The 16,553-nt window shown below is 47.5% G+C and overlaps 1 protein-coding gene across 1 annotated transcript in view; it reads right to left on the bottom strand.

Annotated features, from left to right (window-relative positions):
* Window positions 1-16,553, bottom strand: part of PTPRN2 (protein tyrosine phosphatase receptor type N2) — a 701,491-nt gene that overhangs the window by 452,034 nt on the left and 232,904 nt on the right. Inside the window, exons 4-5 of the mRNA XM_089917106.1 lie at window positions 15,213-15,315; window positions 7,000-7,159 (exon numbers count right to left, since the gene is read on the bottom strand). Of these exons, the coding sequence (XP_089773232.1) occupies window positions 7,000-7,159; window positions 15,213-15,315 (263 nt within the window). The remainder of the gene's footprint in view (window positions 1-6,999; window positions 7,160-15,212; window positions 15,316-16,553) is intronic.

Raw genomic sequence — 16,553 nt, 5'->3', positions numbered from 1 at the left:
AGCGCCAGGCCATTCTTTGGCTTCATGTGTTTTTACTTCTTTTTGACCCTCTCAACAGACGTGACATTTTGGTGTCTGCAGACTCCTCATTTTGTGGGTAAGGAGACAGGATCTCTGGTGAGTAGAAGCAGAGCTGGATGTGGCCCCAGGCCTGGCTTCAGGCAGTGCCACAGAGAAGCAGGCCCATCCTGCAGGCTGGCTGATGGAAAACGCAGAACTGTGCTCAACTGGCTTCCAAGAAGGCAACTTGGGGACCTTCTTTTTGGCTTAAAAAACAAACATGAAAAAGTTGAACAAGAATTCCACCAATTAAGCATCTGAAAGTGAACATTTCACTCTGTCTGTTTCAGCCTCCGTTTCCCTCTGTAAACGGAGGTGTCACGTCTATAGGACCGTTTGGGGGAAACTGCCACCCTAGCACTGCCGAGTCCCCCACACGTGATCATGGTGTGTATCTCCACGAACGTAGGTCTTCTTTAATTACTCTCAATGTTTCAAAATTTTCAACGTTTAAAGCCTTACACATATTTTTGTTAGATTATGTCTAGTTGTTTCATAATATTTGATGCTATTACAAATGATATTTTTATAATTCCAATACCTAACTGACGTTTGTATATTTGTATATTTATTTGTATATTTACTCTGCATTCCACAGCATTTCCACACTCACTTATTCGTCTTAGTAGCTTTTTCGTAGATTCCACCAAATTTTCTACAAAGATGATCACGTAATCTGGATGCCTTTTATTCCTTTTTCTTGCTTTATTGCACGAGCTAGGCCCTCCAGGGCAATGTTGCACAGAAGAGGTAAAAGCAGACATCCTTGTGGAATTCCAGATCTGAAGTAGAAAGCATTCATTCTTCCTCATTCAGTATGGTGTTAGCTGTAGGTCTCTATCATGATGTTGGCTTTTGTCAAGTGCTTTTACTTTTGAGACTATCATATAGCTTTTCTCTTCCTTGTTAATATGGTAAGTTGTACTGATTAATTTTCAGATGTAACCAGCCCTGCATTTCTGGAATAAATCTCCCTTGATCATGATGTATTATTATTTTTTTATATTGTTGGATTTGATTTGTCTAGAAATTTTGTTTCTGTATTTCTGAGATAATCATCTATAGTTTTCTCTTCTTTAATATCTTTCTCTGTATGATTTTGATCCTTTGACATTTGTTGAGACTTACTTTACGGCTCAGCACATGATCCATCTTGGGAAATACTCTATGTGTACTTGAAAATAATGTGTATTCAGTGGTTTTTAGGTGTATCATTCTATAAATATCAATTAGGTTATGTTGGTTGATGGTGTTGTTCAAACCTTCTATATCCTTACTGGTATTTAATCTGTATAATCAGTTCCTGAGAGAGGAAAGCTGAAATCTCTAAAAATGATTGTGGACTTGTACATTTCTCTTTAAGAGTTTCATATTTTTGCTTTATGTATTTGAGGCTCTGACATTAGGTCCATAAAAAGATTTCTATGTCATCTTAATGAATTGACCATTTACTCATTATAAAACGTCTCTATATCTAATAGTATTTGTCTTGAAGTGTACTTTGATTAATGTCAATATAGTCACACCAGTTTTCTTATATTTAGAGATTCCATTGTGTATATTTTCCATACTTTTGCTTCCAACCTATATATGTCTTTCTATTTCATGTGCGTTGGCTTTAGTAGAATATAGTTGAAGCTTGTTTTTTAATTTTTATTCAGATTGAACATCTCTGCTTTTTATTTGAAGGGCTTAATCCATTTGTATTTAATATAATTATTGATATGGATGGATTTAATTCTACTTTCTTGATATTTGCTTTATATTCAACCCATCTGATCTTTCTTCCTCTCTTCCTCCTTGCTTTCCTTCCTATGGATAAATGAAGCATTTTTAGCATTCCATTTTATCTCTGAATTGACCTTCAGTAATACCTATTTTTGCCTATTTTTAAAATGGTTGCTGTAAAAATTATAATGTGTCTAATTTATCACAGTCTACCTTCAAATAATATCACAGAACTTCACAAATCAACAAAAAGTTACAACAGTATAATTAGTGTTCCTACCTACTCTTTGTGGTCCTGTTGTGATGTAGTTTTCTTCCACGTAAGCTAAAAACCCCACAAATACATTTTTATTATTTTGCTTCAAATATCCAATAGCTTTTATCCAAAAATTCATATATGTTATGTGTGTGTATCTTTTATATTTACTTGCAAATTTACCATTTCTGGTTCTTTTCATCCCCTTTGTAGATATTGGCTTCTATATGATATCATTTTTCTTTAAGCTAAAGAACTTCCTTTAGCATTTCTGGAGTATGAGTCTTCCAGACACAGATTCTTCCTGTTTCACCTACAGTTTTGAACAATATAAAAGTCTAAATTGACAGGATTTGTTTGGTCATTTTTTCCTTTTCAGTACTTTAAAGATGTTCTTCCATTGTTTTATGGTCTCCTAATGAGAAGTAAGACTTCATTCTTATAATCATTCCCCTAGATGTAAGGGGTCTTTTTCCCCTGAGGATACCTTTAAGATTTCCTCTTTATCTTTGGTTTTCCCCCGATTTGATTATGATATGCCTAGATTTGTATTTATCTTGCTTGAGGTTCACTAAGCTTCTTGGATCTATGTTTTGATGTTTTGTCAATTTTGGAAAAACCCCAGCCATTATTTCTTTAAATATTTCTTCTGCCTCATTCTCTTTCTCTTTCCCTTCTAGGATTCCAATTATACTTGTGTTAGAGTTATTTGAAATTGCACCATGTATCCTGGATGTTTTGTTCCATTTTGCACTCTTTTTTAAAATATAATCTTTTTTAAAATAAATTTATTTTTTTATTTTTGACTGCGTTGGGTCTTTGTTGCTGCATGCAGGCTTTCTATAGCTGCGGCGAGTGGGGGCTACTCTTTGTTGCAGTGTGCAGGCTTCTCATTGCAGTGGCTTCTCTTGTTGCGGAGCACGGGCTCTAGGTGCGCGGGTTTCAGTAGTTGTGGTGCACAGGCTCAGTAGTTGTGGCTCAGGGCTCTAGAGCGCAGGCTCAGTAGTTGTGGCACATGGGCTTAGTTGCTCCGCAGCATGTGGGATCTTCCCGGGCCAGAGCTTGAACCCGTGTCCCCTGCATTGGCAGGCAGATTCTTAACCACTGCGCCACCAGGGAAGCCCTACAATATGTTCTTTTTGTTTCATTTTTGATCATTTCTATTGAGCTGACTTGAAATTCACTGATTCTTCCCTCTACTCTCTCTAGTCTATCATTAAGCTCCTCAAATGAATTCTTTACTTCTGATCTTATTACTTTAATTTGTAGCATTTCCATTTGGTTCTTTTTTACTCTTTCCATCTCTCTGCTACAATTTTCCACTTGTTCGTTTATGCTTTTCCACCTTTCCCACTCAATCCTTTAACGTATTTATCCTAATTATTAAGATATCCTTTTCCAATAATCCCAACAAATGAGTCATACCTGGATCTTCTCCTATCGACTCTTTACTCTCTTGACCAAGAGCGACATCTTCTTGTTCCTTCATGTGTCTCCCACTTTGTTACTGTACGCTGGAAATTTTGTTTAAGAGTAAAGAAGGATGAAGTAAACGATATTTAACCCTAGGAAGCGGAGGGTCCCTTCTTTGCTCAGCCTGCTGATGTGGCAGCTGAGTCCATGAAATCTGTCATTGACGTTGGTGTGGATTCTGTCGCAGAGGCGGTCAGATTCAGTCACTACTGACTACAGTGATGTTGAGGGCAGGACTGGGGCCCTTTCTTCAGAAGGGCTCAGATCCAAGCCCCAGCGCAACCCTGAGGATCGCTTCATGCTCTGCAGACAGCTGCCGGTTTTCTGAACCAGGGGAGCTCTCTCTGATTCACAGCCCAGTACCGTTGTGAGTCGCTGAAGACTTCTTTTCCTGGCTTTCTGCATGCTATTCACAGACCTTTCTCCACCATGCAGCCTCATCCCAACCCTTCGGAGGGCTGAGGTGTGCTCAGAAAGGCCCGGAGTTCCTTGGAAGGACATCTCTCAGTCCTTGTCCCCCTCTCCCACCCTCCAGTGTCCTATCTCCAGCACTCAGTGCTCTGTGCAGCCTGCCTCTGGGCTCTACCCTCACGCCAGGCTCCGCTGCCAACAGTCCTTAAACCCTAGGCCGCCTTCTTCCTCTCCCCGCCGTGGTTCCTGCCTGTGGGAAAGCAGCGGTGGTCTTCTCTCCCCGAGAATGAGCTCATCCCTTTCTGAATTTAGTTCATTCAGGTTTCTTTGTATCCTAGCTTTCTGGGTTTTGTTTTTGTCTTTGAAGGCTATGGTTTACTAGCTCCCTTGGCTTATTCCTGCTGTCGCGGTAGACCGGGGGGACCTCTTGACATGCTGCACTTTGAGCTCATCTGAGCATCTTCAACTGCCGACTTCTGGTTGTTCTTCCAACGCCCAGCCCCTGGGAAGCCCTTGACCCCACGTGCCCACCTGGTTCAAGTTCAGCCTTCCCTCCATTACAGCACCTGCTCTGCTTTTAAATGTATCTTTGTGTCTCCCTCATTCAGTGAGATTGTAAAATCCTAGAGGGCAGGAATGTAAAATCCCAGCACCTAGCACAGTTTCTTGCACAATAAAAATGCGTAAAACAAGGATTACAAATAAATCGGTTAATTCATGGTATTTCCAAATGATGAATTTCGGTTTAAACCTTCTCCAAAGCATAGAATAAACTGGGACCTACAATGTTTTCTGTAATGAACCAGCCCTACTGTGGTTGATAAAAGTGGGAGCTGGTTTCCACCACTAACAATGCAGAAGCAGTAACTGCATTGATTTGGTGATGATAAGAGCACAACTGTGCATCAGGGCTTGGGGCTGGGCGGTTCTAAGAGGAGTGTGATTTTACTCCCTCTGGCTTCTTTCAGGAAGTAATTAGTACTAAACCTCTAAAGATGATAAGTTCACAGCATTTCTCTGTCTATGACAGCTAGATTTTTGATGACACATACATAGAAAAGATGATTCATAAAATAATTCATTGCAAATTGGTTGCACCTTGAAAGATCATCAGTGTAGAAAGCTTACATTTCCAACTGAAATACTTCATCAACCAAGAGCGGAGGGGATCAGAAAACACTGCCCAAATCCCTGGCAAAAGTCTGCACGAAGACTGTCTCAGTTTATTACAGGGATGATGATGAAGAGCTTTCTCCTCATTTAAACCCTGGACAGAGAAAATAATGAGTTCCAGGTTTTCATGCATTTTTAAATATTGAGAAGCATCCATCTTAACATAGGATAAAAATACCTGAGCCAAAATGCCACCAAGTGCTCATTTTCGAATAATCCTTGTGACTGCCATGCTGAAACAGCTGTGTGGTGAGATGACCACAGAATTCATCATTCAAACTGGACATTTCTGAGAGGGAAAAGGGGCTTGTTGGTAATTTTGATGGGGCAGCAGGCACAAACCGGCACGGTCCAGCCGGACCACGAGGTGTGGTCATTCCACTGGGCGGGAGTTTTAAAGATTACGGAGGGCAAACTTGATGGGCGGTTTCCGTTGCTGACGGAACGCTGGACAAGACCAGGGACAGCCATTTTGTTTCCCCATCAATGTTTCCTAGAAGGGAGGGCAGGTCGGGATGTGATCACTCCTGTCCGAGGCAGCCCAGTGCCGAGGGTACAGCTCCGGGAGGAATGCACGGTCCTGGCAAAGACAGCAGTCACCTTTCTCCTCCAGTGGGGAAGGCGCCTGGAGAACACGCACAGGGCTGGGCCCACCGTGTGCACAAGTCAGGGCTGGAAGGGCTCTGCGCTAAGTTCCCCGGATCCATGTGAGGGCCTGAGTGCAAGCGGAAGAGCAGCACATCTGCCCCCGGAGCCGTGTCGGCTGCTCACCTGCGTCACCACTGCACCTCCCGGAGGCTCAAAGACCCCACCGTCAACAAGTCCCTACAGTCGCTGCAGCTTATTCCTAATTCCTGCGTCTCGCAGGCGTGGACAGCAGGCGAGCGTGGCGGAGTCAGGGGCCCACTCAGGCCCCTCCAGCTGGCTTCAGGCCACTCTTGGTCCAGGGAGCTAACCGAGCTCAGCCACCCCGCACGGCCACCACATGTGTGCCGCCCAACATCCAGCCCAGAGCTGGCTGAAGTGACAGGAGAGCGAGTGAAGGCGTGGCCCAAATCGCTCCCCCAGTGTCCCAGGGCCTTGCCGCCTTGGGATGAATCTGGGGGGTGTGAGGGGAGCAAAGCGTCCCGGGCTTTCATCCATCTTCCAGCACGGCATCAGGCTTAAAATGGGTCAAATTCCATTGGCGGAAATAACCTTCCACAGAAAGAAGCGTGAATGTGGCTGCCGAACACCCCACGTGCCCAGAGCACCTGGACTTCCATGCTTTCCCCAAGTCCACCCTCAAGATGCATGAGGGCCTCTGGCCCTGGACACCACTTCTAGACCCGTCTCTTCTAGGCTAGTCAAAAGCTGGCAACTCTGGTTTAACCGGTTGTCATAAAATCATGCATACTTTCCCATCTAGAAAGTTATGAGATTTCTCATCATTTCTATAAACTGTTCTTTTCAATGGGCTTCGAGTCCTGGAATGGCTCTAGAGCAGACTGGCCTTGGTACAGAATGAACCTGCACTGAGAACCTGACAGCTGCCGCACGCAGGGCGCCCCCGAGGGCAGGTTGCGTAAGGAGAACCGCCCTGGGACACAGGACCTCAGTGCCGACACCAGGACAGTCTCGGGCAACCAGGATGGCTGCTCACCCTGTGCCCACCGACTTCCTGCTGTCCTGCCTCACAGTGGACCCCGCAGCTGGGTCCCGGGTCCAGGTGGTAAGCGCAGGTCCTCCCGAAAGGGTGGAGACGCACCCTGTCTCTCCCCGGCCCCCCCGCTAGCCCGAGACACAGGAGAAAAGCCCAGCGATGCCACAGCCATAGGAAACGTTCCCTGTGTGTGCCCGGAGGAAGCCTCCAGCAGGGGCAGACACACCCCAGACCAGAGAGGGGCTCTGAGGGTCACCTGGGCCGGCGGCCTGTCCGGCTTCAGCCCGGGGAACACATCAGGGATGGCGGCCTGGGACAGGGCCTCCAGGTAGGGCAGGTAGCGCTGAAGGGCCTCGGCCAGCACGTCGCCCTCGAGGCTGAGGCTCCGCTTGTCCTGGACACTCTGCTTTGAGCTCCTGCAAAGCAAAAGGAAAGCGTGAGCCAGTCCACGGGGCGTGGCGTTGATTCCGCTGACAGACGCTGCCACAGCGAGGGAGGGTGGCCGCAGGGACCACGTGGGGACCCGGGCGTCAGGCCAGGTGGCGAGAGCCCGGCCCCCGCTGCTCTCACCAACTGCAGCTGGAAACTTTCATGCGCCCCCTGAGCCTGGCGGCTGGACACTGTGCGGACTTGGTGAGTGACCCTGAGAAGAGGGCCAGCCCTAGAGTATGTTCTTAAGAAGCACCCCCGACCACCGGGGACAGAAGACAAACTAGAATGTGGGAAACAGCTAGCACTTACTCAAGCCCAACAAGAACCTGAGTGGCAGAGAGGTTTCCTCAGTGTGGGGAGGGGCAACTGGAGAGCCCTGGTCCTACCATCCACTTGCTCTGGGACCCCACCATCTCAGCCAGCGTCCCCCATGTGCAGAGGAATGGGGTAGGGGCACACTGCGTGAGGGGGTCGTGCTCACGACAGCACATCCCGACTCCTGGAAGCTGTGACCGCGTGGGGTTCCGTGGCATGGCGCAGCGGGGGGCAGAGCGGGTGGCATCAGCTTGCTACTCAGCTGACCCTAAGGTGGGGGGCCCTCCCGGTACCCCAGTGTGACCTTGTGGCCCTTAAAAGAGGAAGAGAGGGTAGTGGGCTGGTGTCAGAGTGATGTCATGAGAAAGACCTCCAGCTGTGAAGGATGAGCGCGAGGACCGCAAAAGGCAGGAAGCGATCCTGACAGGCTGCTTGGAAGAAGGGACCTTGTTCTTGGGGGTTTCTCTTGTGCATTGCTCTGCCCAGAATCTGCACGGAGACCAAGTCACCGTCGGCACTGAGAACAGCGTCCACCGAAAGAACAAGCCTGGAAACACCTGGCAGGCTCTGGGGTGACGCCGAGTCAGCTTTACAGCTGTAGCCTTTCCCACCGCTGACCTCTCAGATGGCACTTTTCCAGCGTTAGGAAAAGCGTCTCTGTGACTAAGATCGTTTATCACTGGGAGTGAACTTCAGAAAACAAACTGATTATTGTGGTGAATGGCAGTGATGCAGATTATGGACTTACTTGGAAAAAACATGTCTTGTTTTCTTTTTCTTTTAAGAAAATGCACTTTTTAAATTATATAAAACACAGTACTCAGTCCCCGTCAAACTCTTTGACAACCACAGACACTGTTTGTGGGGAAAGAGCTGGACCACACACGATCTCAAGCTCTGCTCTGTGCCGGGGCTCAGTAAACGTGCGGTGACTTGTGAATCATAGATAACTGCACACAAGTGCTCCCTGATGTTTACATACAATGTACGTGGGGTTTCCTCACCTACTAAACTCATTTGATCTTCATGTAAGTAAATATGGGGCTTTAAGTTTGTCTTATTTTCTATAACCACCGCAAGTGCCCTAGATGTGAACAAGAATATCCCAGACCACCAAAAGAGGCAGAGCTCACACGCCGTTCATGTGTGGTTTCGGCACGTGGGAAGGACAAGGACGCATTCGCTGTTTTCTTCATTTATTCCCATTTTTCTCTGACTTTGTATTTGGAGAGACATAGCTTTTGATCTTCATTTTTATTTACAAATGTACCAAATGTGATAAAAGCCATGTTAATTGTAGAAAAGGAGGTGTTCTTACGTGCAGAAGTGGACGTCCTGCGGCTCCCTGGCCTGGATGGGGTGGGGTAGGTGGGGATGGAAAGGCCATAAGCGTGGGCAGAGGGACAGAGGACGCGTGCAGCCTGCGGCTACCCACAGCCTGGGAGCTGAAAGCAGGGCCGCATCCAGCACAGCAGGGCTGGCTCGCTGTTTGGCCGCTGCCTCTCGCTGTAGCCAGAATACAGCCCACGGCCTGTGCCCGGAGGGGGCCACCCGGCCTGCCCAGGTCACCTCAGAAGATGTGCACCAGCCCCGGGCCCGGGAGCCTCAGGGCTCCGGAACCTCTGTTACTGCGGCTGCCCGGCCTCTACTCCACTGCACACCAGAGCCCGTGTCCCGCGCAGCTCAGGACCCAAGCGAGACAAGCTCCCTGGGTGCCCCAGGTCAGGATCCCGATGGGCTTGGGTCTGCTGCCCCGCCAGCCTGGTGTCGTCTCAGACAACAACCTGAGGACGAAGAATCATCGCCCCATCGTCCAGCTGAGGGGACCGAGCCCCGGCGCATCACTGGGTCACGTGGCGAGGCCAGCTCTGGTTGCGCCCAGAAACCAGACAAATAAAACCGGGCTTCTTCGCAGTTGGGGATCTATAGGGTCAGCGGCCCCGGCCACACCCACTCCTCATGGGGACGGGACATCCATGGCCTCTTCAGGTCCAGGACACCGTCCTGTCTCCCAGGCTGACCCGGGCACTCTGCCGCAGTCCAACAGTGAGAACGGTGCTCTGTGACGGAAGTGACCTCCATCCTGATGGCAACGAGGCATCTGCAGTGGCCGAGGGTGGGGTCACCACGCGTGCATGCCTGCAGGCGTGTCTATGAGGGTACGTCTGTGTACGTCTCTGTGTGTGTCCGTGCATGTCTGCATGTCTGTGTATGTGTATGTGCCTGGGTGTGTATCTGTATTTACCTGTGTGTGTGTCCGTGTGTATCTGTGTGTGCCTGGGTGTGTATCTGTATTTACCTGTGTGTGTGTGTCGTGTGTATCTGTGTGTGTCCGTGTGTATCTGTGTGTGTCTGTGTGTCTGTATGTGCCTGGGTGTGTACCTGTATTTACCTGTGTGTGTGTGTCGTGTGTGTGCCGTGTGTATCTGTGTGTGTGTGCTGTGTGTGTGTCGTGTGAGCCTATGTGTGTTGCAGATGTTGGGTGAGGCTGTGTTACTACAAATAAAGTGCCTGTTTGCTAACAACCATACCCACTTTCAGGGACCAGGAAACAATGTTTTAAGTATTTTATATCCAAATATGACAATCTGTTCCTTATATGTGGGTCTTTACTGTGATTTAGGGAAGGTACTGGGGTTTTAGGCGGGTGTGTACCTCTTTGTAGATTTCCCACTTGGAGTAACGGAGAACAGGCTCCCGGCTAGTGTTTCCATGTAGAAAGTCTCATTTTCAAGAATGTTAGGGGTTTGATATCTGTACGTATTTCATAAAAGCTGGGACTTACAGAAAATCTTCACATTTGTGTTTAATTATTGCGATTGATAAAACTGTCCTGTTTTTACTTCTGATGCCCTTTTCAAGTCACACTGGCTCGGACTTAATAGGCATATAAATGATCAGGGGCTGCACGGTTCTTTGCATCTCAAATCACGGCTACGGCTTCCTTGACCATTTTTTAATGGATGAAATTTCATGTTCTGTGTGTAATTTAACTGAAGTCAATTTACTTTTCTGGTACTTTATCTATTTTTCTCACTAATTGCTAATCAATGCAGATAGAACCACCTCACAAATGTGTCTTGAAATTGTCTTATTCATCTTCCCTGCGTGTCCGCTGCTGGAGGACCGTTTGTGACACTGTAATACGTCACAGCAGCGAAGAGAGCGTCCATCTCTGTGTGTGCGACACTGTGGCAGTTAGCTCTCAGACTGACTTTTGCCCTGTCGTTCGGCTTGAAGTAGGTCAAAACTTTCTAAGTGTACATTTTCTCCCTCAAAATACTAAGAATGTAGTCCTTACACGCCGGTCTCCACTGGTCCCTTTCCCACTTCCTTGCACTGACCTTCAGGCTCCAATAACATGGGATGCTTTAAGCTGTCACCCAATGTGCTCAGGAAAAAAAAAATCCGAATTATAAACAGAATCTTTGCAAAGAGCACACAGTGACCTGGTTCTCACTCCTTTCTCCATAATCCCAACCTTGTCTAATGATCATTTCGGTGCCATTTTATTTTTCATGTAAACAGAATTCACGGCTCAGTCAAGTCCTCGATAACATTGCTGCCCACCCCACCCCCATCTGTTCTGGCCATCAGGGGCCTCAGCAGAGGGTGTCCCCAGGCTCCAGGCGTCTGTCCCTCACGCAGCATCCACGACACGGCTTTGCCTCTTCCAGGCTCTCAGGCAGGCTTGCTCTGCTCCCCGCAAGACTGGGGCTGGGCGTCCTGACACCACACTCTGAGCTTACTGCTACCTCCTGAATGTGTCACTGGTTTGGGGCCAGTTCCTTCATCTCTTTTAAGGTCACCTGTCCTGTCACAAGATTGCTGACTGTGGATATTCACACATCTACAGGGTACAGAAAGCTCTGGAAGTACCCTGTGGAATGAAGGTCAGGCAGGATTCTTGGTCGGTGTGGTTACCCAGGTAATAAACAAAAGTCACAAGACCCTTCATGCCTTCCTTCCTTCTTTAGTCAACAGCTCTGGGCTGGACACCCACCTGTACATGGCACGTGCCAGGCGCCAGGGATGCGCTGGGAAGGGGGTGGGGGGTCCAAAGGTGGGATTCCTCCATTAATAGTGACTCAGACCTGTCACTTCAAAAACTGCCTGGAAAGCCTAAAGGTGATGGCCACGGACCGAATTTGAAGTAAGATACATAGTTACAAACACTAAAGATGATGAAAGTAAACCAGTCACAGGCCAGAGAGGGAAAGAAAGAAAGCAGAGAGATCAGGGGTCTCTGGCCAGAGGGGCTGTAAAAAATGCCACCTGATGTCATTTATAAATGCTGCATGCAAAGTAAGAGGCTCCAAAGGGGAGAATTTTAAAGGATTAATTAGACGGCAAAACAGAGACAACACAGGAATGGTAATACCGATTTTAGAAAAGTGGGATCAAGACAAAAAGCACTAAAGATGATGAAGTCTCCATTTAAAAACGGCAGCAGGTGTGATGATCCACCGTGAAGGAGAAACGCTGTGAGTGCGTATGGGCTGAACGTCAGAACCCAAAGTGTGTAAAGCAAAATATGTTAAAAATGGAAGGAAAATTTATGGAAATAGTTTTTGTCTGAGAAATTTCAATAAATAAAAATATAAATAAGGATATTTGATTTTGAGTAATATAATTTATATTTATATGTAATTATAAATTTTATATATGATTATAAACTATATATAAAAATCCGTACACTGTAAATAGTGGATACAATAGTTTTTTTTTTGTTTTTTTGTTTTATTTTACGCGGGCCTCTCACTGTTGTGGCCTCTCCCGTTGCGGAGCACAGGCTCCGGACGCGCAGGCTCAGCAGCCATGGCTCACGGGCCCAGCCGCTCTGCGGCCTGTGGGATCTTCCCGGACCGGGGCACGAACCTGTGTCCCCTGCATCAGCAGGCAGACTCTCAACCACTGTGCCACCAGGGAAGCCCGATACAATAGTTTTTTGAAGTATCCGTTGAAAATTAATAAAAGTGTGGTATAAACTAGGCCACAAAGAGAACCCCAAATTTCTAAAAAGTAAAAACTGAACATGTCACATTCTCTAACTAAAATGCAATAAAACTAGACACTGATTTAAAGTCTAAAGAGCACATAAATATGAACAAAGGAAAGAGCCTACACTTACTGCTCCCAAAGGATATAAAATTACAATTACAGATAATTTAGAACAAAAGCAAATGAGCCCATCAACATTACAGGATGATGCCAAAACCACGCTCATAGGCGAATGCATAGCCTTAAGTGATTTCACTGCTTTTTTAACAATGAATAAATAAAATTAGGAACAAAACTTTCAGCTCAGAAAGTTTCATAAAAACAATAAATCTAGGAATGGTGAAAAGAGAAAAGTCCAAGAGATAATTATTTTTAAAAATTGTGTTAAAAGGGTAAAGAGAAAAATCAATGGCAAAGGTGTGATAATTACACATATGGTGAATGAGTTTTTAAATTATAATACAGTACTGTGACTCACACTAAGTTAACAAATTTGGAAATCCCTATGAAAAGGATAATAGTTCTCTGCAAAAATGTAAAATCTGTGGGCCTATTTCACCAATAATCTCAGAAGACAATGAAAGTGTTATGAGATTTACCTACAAAGAAAGATCATTTAAAAATATATACCAGGCAGCAGACAATTTCAACACTAAAGAAAGTTTTGCAGAAGGTTTCTGAAAAGAAGGAAAACTATTACGTGTGTATCATGACGATCCTGTAACCTTGACAAAAGCTGAGGAAGAAGAGGGTGGGTGACCAGGATTCCTGTCACCAGGCAGAGGCCCCATAGGACACACAGCATCTCCAAACGGGACGTCCGGCAGTTTAATAAAGGAACTGTTCGCAAAGACAGAGCAGGACCAAAAGAACCGACAGGCTGACGGTGGAGAAAGGCTGGGTCTATGGGAGGGAGGAGTTAATGGGTCACAGCGGGGGTCCAAGCAGCCATGACCTTGGCAGAGCCGTGGGTGCGATGCCTTCCCGCCCTCCCAGCCAGGGGTGCACCACGGCCAAACCCACCCAGCCCGAGGCCAAGGACCTGCTGGTGCCGCCCAGGAAGCCCATCTCTCCGGGGCAGAGCGGGCGAGGGGGGAGGGAATTAACACCCTCAAGGAAGAAATTAGAACTCCCACCTCGAGAGGGCTATGAGCTCCCTTTCTGCTGGCAACTGTACCTCGTGCCATCTACGGAACAGACCGGAAAGCTACTTCTATAAAGTATGGCGCGTGAAGAGTTACTAGCCTTAAATAACAAGACTATGCAGAAAAATACAAAAAATACTTTGTATGTGGACAAAGGTCACGCACAGGAAATCCATACAGAGAATTCCAATCCCTACATATGTGTACTTGTAAACTTTTAATCTCACTTGTAATCTAAAAAAGCGAAGTAACCATTTTTCATAACGAATGGACAATTACTTTAAATGACAATATTAACGCTGGTAAGAACGTGGTGACCCAGGTGTCTGTCCATGGTCTCACCGTGTCTGATTTCTCAGGGCTGTTCTCTCTGGAAGTGCTCTTTCCCTGACGACAGTCTGGCCTTTCCGCCGTACTTGCTGACTGTCTAGACTACGTAAAGAATTGTTCCTGCTCGGTCTGCCCAGTTCTCCTATCCCTCTGCCCTTTGGCCTCCTCAGTGGAGGTCAGGGCTGTCTGGAACAGTGCGCCCCACTCAGGTACATCTTCAACAGGAGGGAAGGAGCGGCGGGCGGTGCTGAAATGCCCAGATGGCATTGAAAGACCAGCGTGACGAGTCTGAACTCACCCAGATGAAAATGGAAATTCAGGATAGCTTGACTTTGGTTTTTGTGTTTTGTTTTTACAGAACAGACTACAGTGGCACACTCTCCTTGTTAAAGCTCAGTATACCAGCAAGAAAGACAAAGGACAGCTCTGACCCTCAAGAAACTCACGGTCTGGCCAGTGAGAGCCGCCACGGTGAACGTGCTTTCACATTTGGTGCATTTAATCCTGCAGGACCTGGTGGCCTAGCTGCTTCCTCGGCTCCGCAGCACGGGCAGGAAGGCAGACGGCTGATGTTTCTGTCACTGAGATTATTTTAACTGAGGCTATGGACAGAGAAAACTCACTCTCTGAGGGAAGAGTGGACTTCCAAGTGAAGCCTGGGGGGAAGGTTGTCTCCCTGCTGTATAAACGCCGGCTCGGGGTTGAGGCGGCCCGCGCCCGGCGCTCTGTCTGTGGGCCGAGTCCTCAGCTGCCGGGGTCTGTGTCCCCCCCGCACGAGTGGGCAAGGCGTCTGCACCTCCGCACGTGTGCAGAGAGGACGAGATGGAATGAATCCAGCTCACACGGGCTGCCGTGCTTAGGGAACGGCACGCCTTTCACGGTTTAATTTGCTTTTTGTACTAAAGTGGACATAAATTCTTACTGGGAAGTGAGAATTACTGACTCCTCTGCTTTCCACCAAGGCTCTGAAGATGCAGAGCTTCCGAGGGTCTCAGGAAGGCGGGGAGGACCTTTGGGCACGTCTGCCGGTGAGGACGGCCCCTTGTGGGCGGGTCGCTCCTACAACCTTCCCCTGGGCAGGGCCAGCACCCCATGGAGGGAGTCCCTGCTGCTCCGTCACACACGTTCCAGCCTCCTGGAAAGTCTACACAGAAAGACAGGGTCCTTTGCTGCGTGAAACAAGGAAAAGGGCAGGTGGATGCCGGCGTGGCCGCCGGCGAGGCGCCGTAAACCAAGCCCACTTTACCTGGCTGTGCCGGAGGCCTCTGGGCGTCGCGGGGAGGTCTGGGGAAGGCTGGCGAGCTCCCGCGCCATCACGTGCTGGGTGTAGCCATCCTGCCACGTGAGACCTGCGGGGAGAGTTGCAGGAACTGCGTTAACGACATGGAAGTTGAGCCAGAGCTCCCGTTTCCGTCTCTGAGTAACCGCTGCTGTTCCAGGTGTTCTCCCACAATGTCATCCATCGGGCAAGGTCCCGCTCACTGCAGTTTATTACGAGATCTTCTCCTTACAGAAATTCCAGCCCTCTGCGGCCCCTCCACCTGAAATGCGGTGGGTGCTTTGCTATATGCAGGGGCCGGCTGCTGCAGGGCAGGGGCGCGCGCCGCCTTAGAAGAGAGGCTCCAAGTCAAAGATGCAAACTCTTCTACCTGGAAAGGTCTGGTCACAGCAAAGGCATTCCTCACCCAGAAGCGCGCCTAGTGGCCGTCACTCAGCGCCACTCTGCCTCCACGCCCTGGCGACTTGTTCTTCGTGACCCCGCGCTGCTTAAGAGCCACGCGTTTGAAGTGAAATAAGGGCTATTGTTACTGTGAAAGCAATTATCACGGGGCTTAATGTACTGTATCTGGGAGCCAATTACATTATATTTATACTCAAATGTTATGACAAAGAGCTTTATAACAAGGGCGAAGTAGTTACGAAGGCAAAATCCATGTGATTATGCATTAATTACATGCACTGCAGATCACATGATAATTATGCTCAGAATTACCAAATAACCCCTAAGAATAATTATTATGCAATTTGTACATTTTAGATCTTATGGTAACACTTTAGCACTTAGAACTACCCCATGCAATTATCCGTAATTATCTAATCACTAAATATCATGTAATTACAGAGATATATTTTTATGCCCTGTACAAAAACACATTACCAAAATCTTCACATCAGGACCGCTGTGCTTGTTTGTGTGTGTGTGTGTGTGAGTGCGGTACCAGAAGGTCCAGAACTCACTGAGAACACATATTCTGGGTGGAATGAAAAGCACGGCTCTCACACATAAGCTGCCTTCATGAACACACTGGAACATGTTTTCAAATGCAAATCTAACGTTTTTTTAAAATTTACAAGCGGCAAGATTCAAGCAGTTGGAATAGTTCTGAATCTCAGAAGGTCCGATGGCATTATCCAAAGTGGGAGCTGTGGGGAAGTTCGCCCCCCCCTCCTCCATCCACAGCAACCAGCAAGCGGCTCAGTTTGCGACGTGACGTTTCGAGAGAGGGCCCTGCAGGGAGACCCGGCCCCGCTGGCACCGCTACCCTAACGTCAGGACTCAGTGTGCTTAATAAGCAAGTTTGTTCCG

This window comes from Delphinapterus leucas, chromosome 9 (genome assembly GCF_059928025.1).
Source record: "Delphinapterus leucas isolate spDelLeu-1000000601 "Yukka" chromosome 9, BTC_Dleu_Yukka2, whole genome shotgun sequence".
NCBI classification, from domain to species: Eukaryota; Metazoa; Chordata; class Mammalia; order Artiodactyla; family Monodontidae; genus Delphinapterus; species Delphinapterus leucas.
The sequence above is the reverse complement of the archived record's forward strand: the minus strand, read 5'-3'. Positions and strand labels throughout refer to the sequence as shown.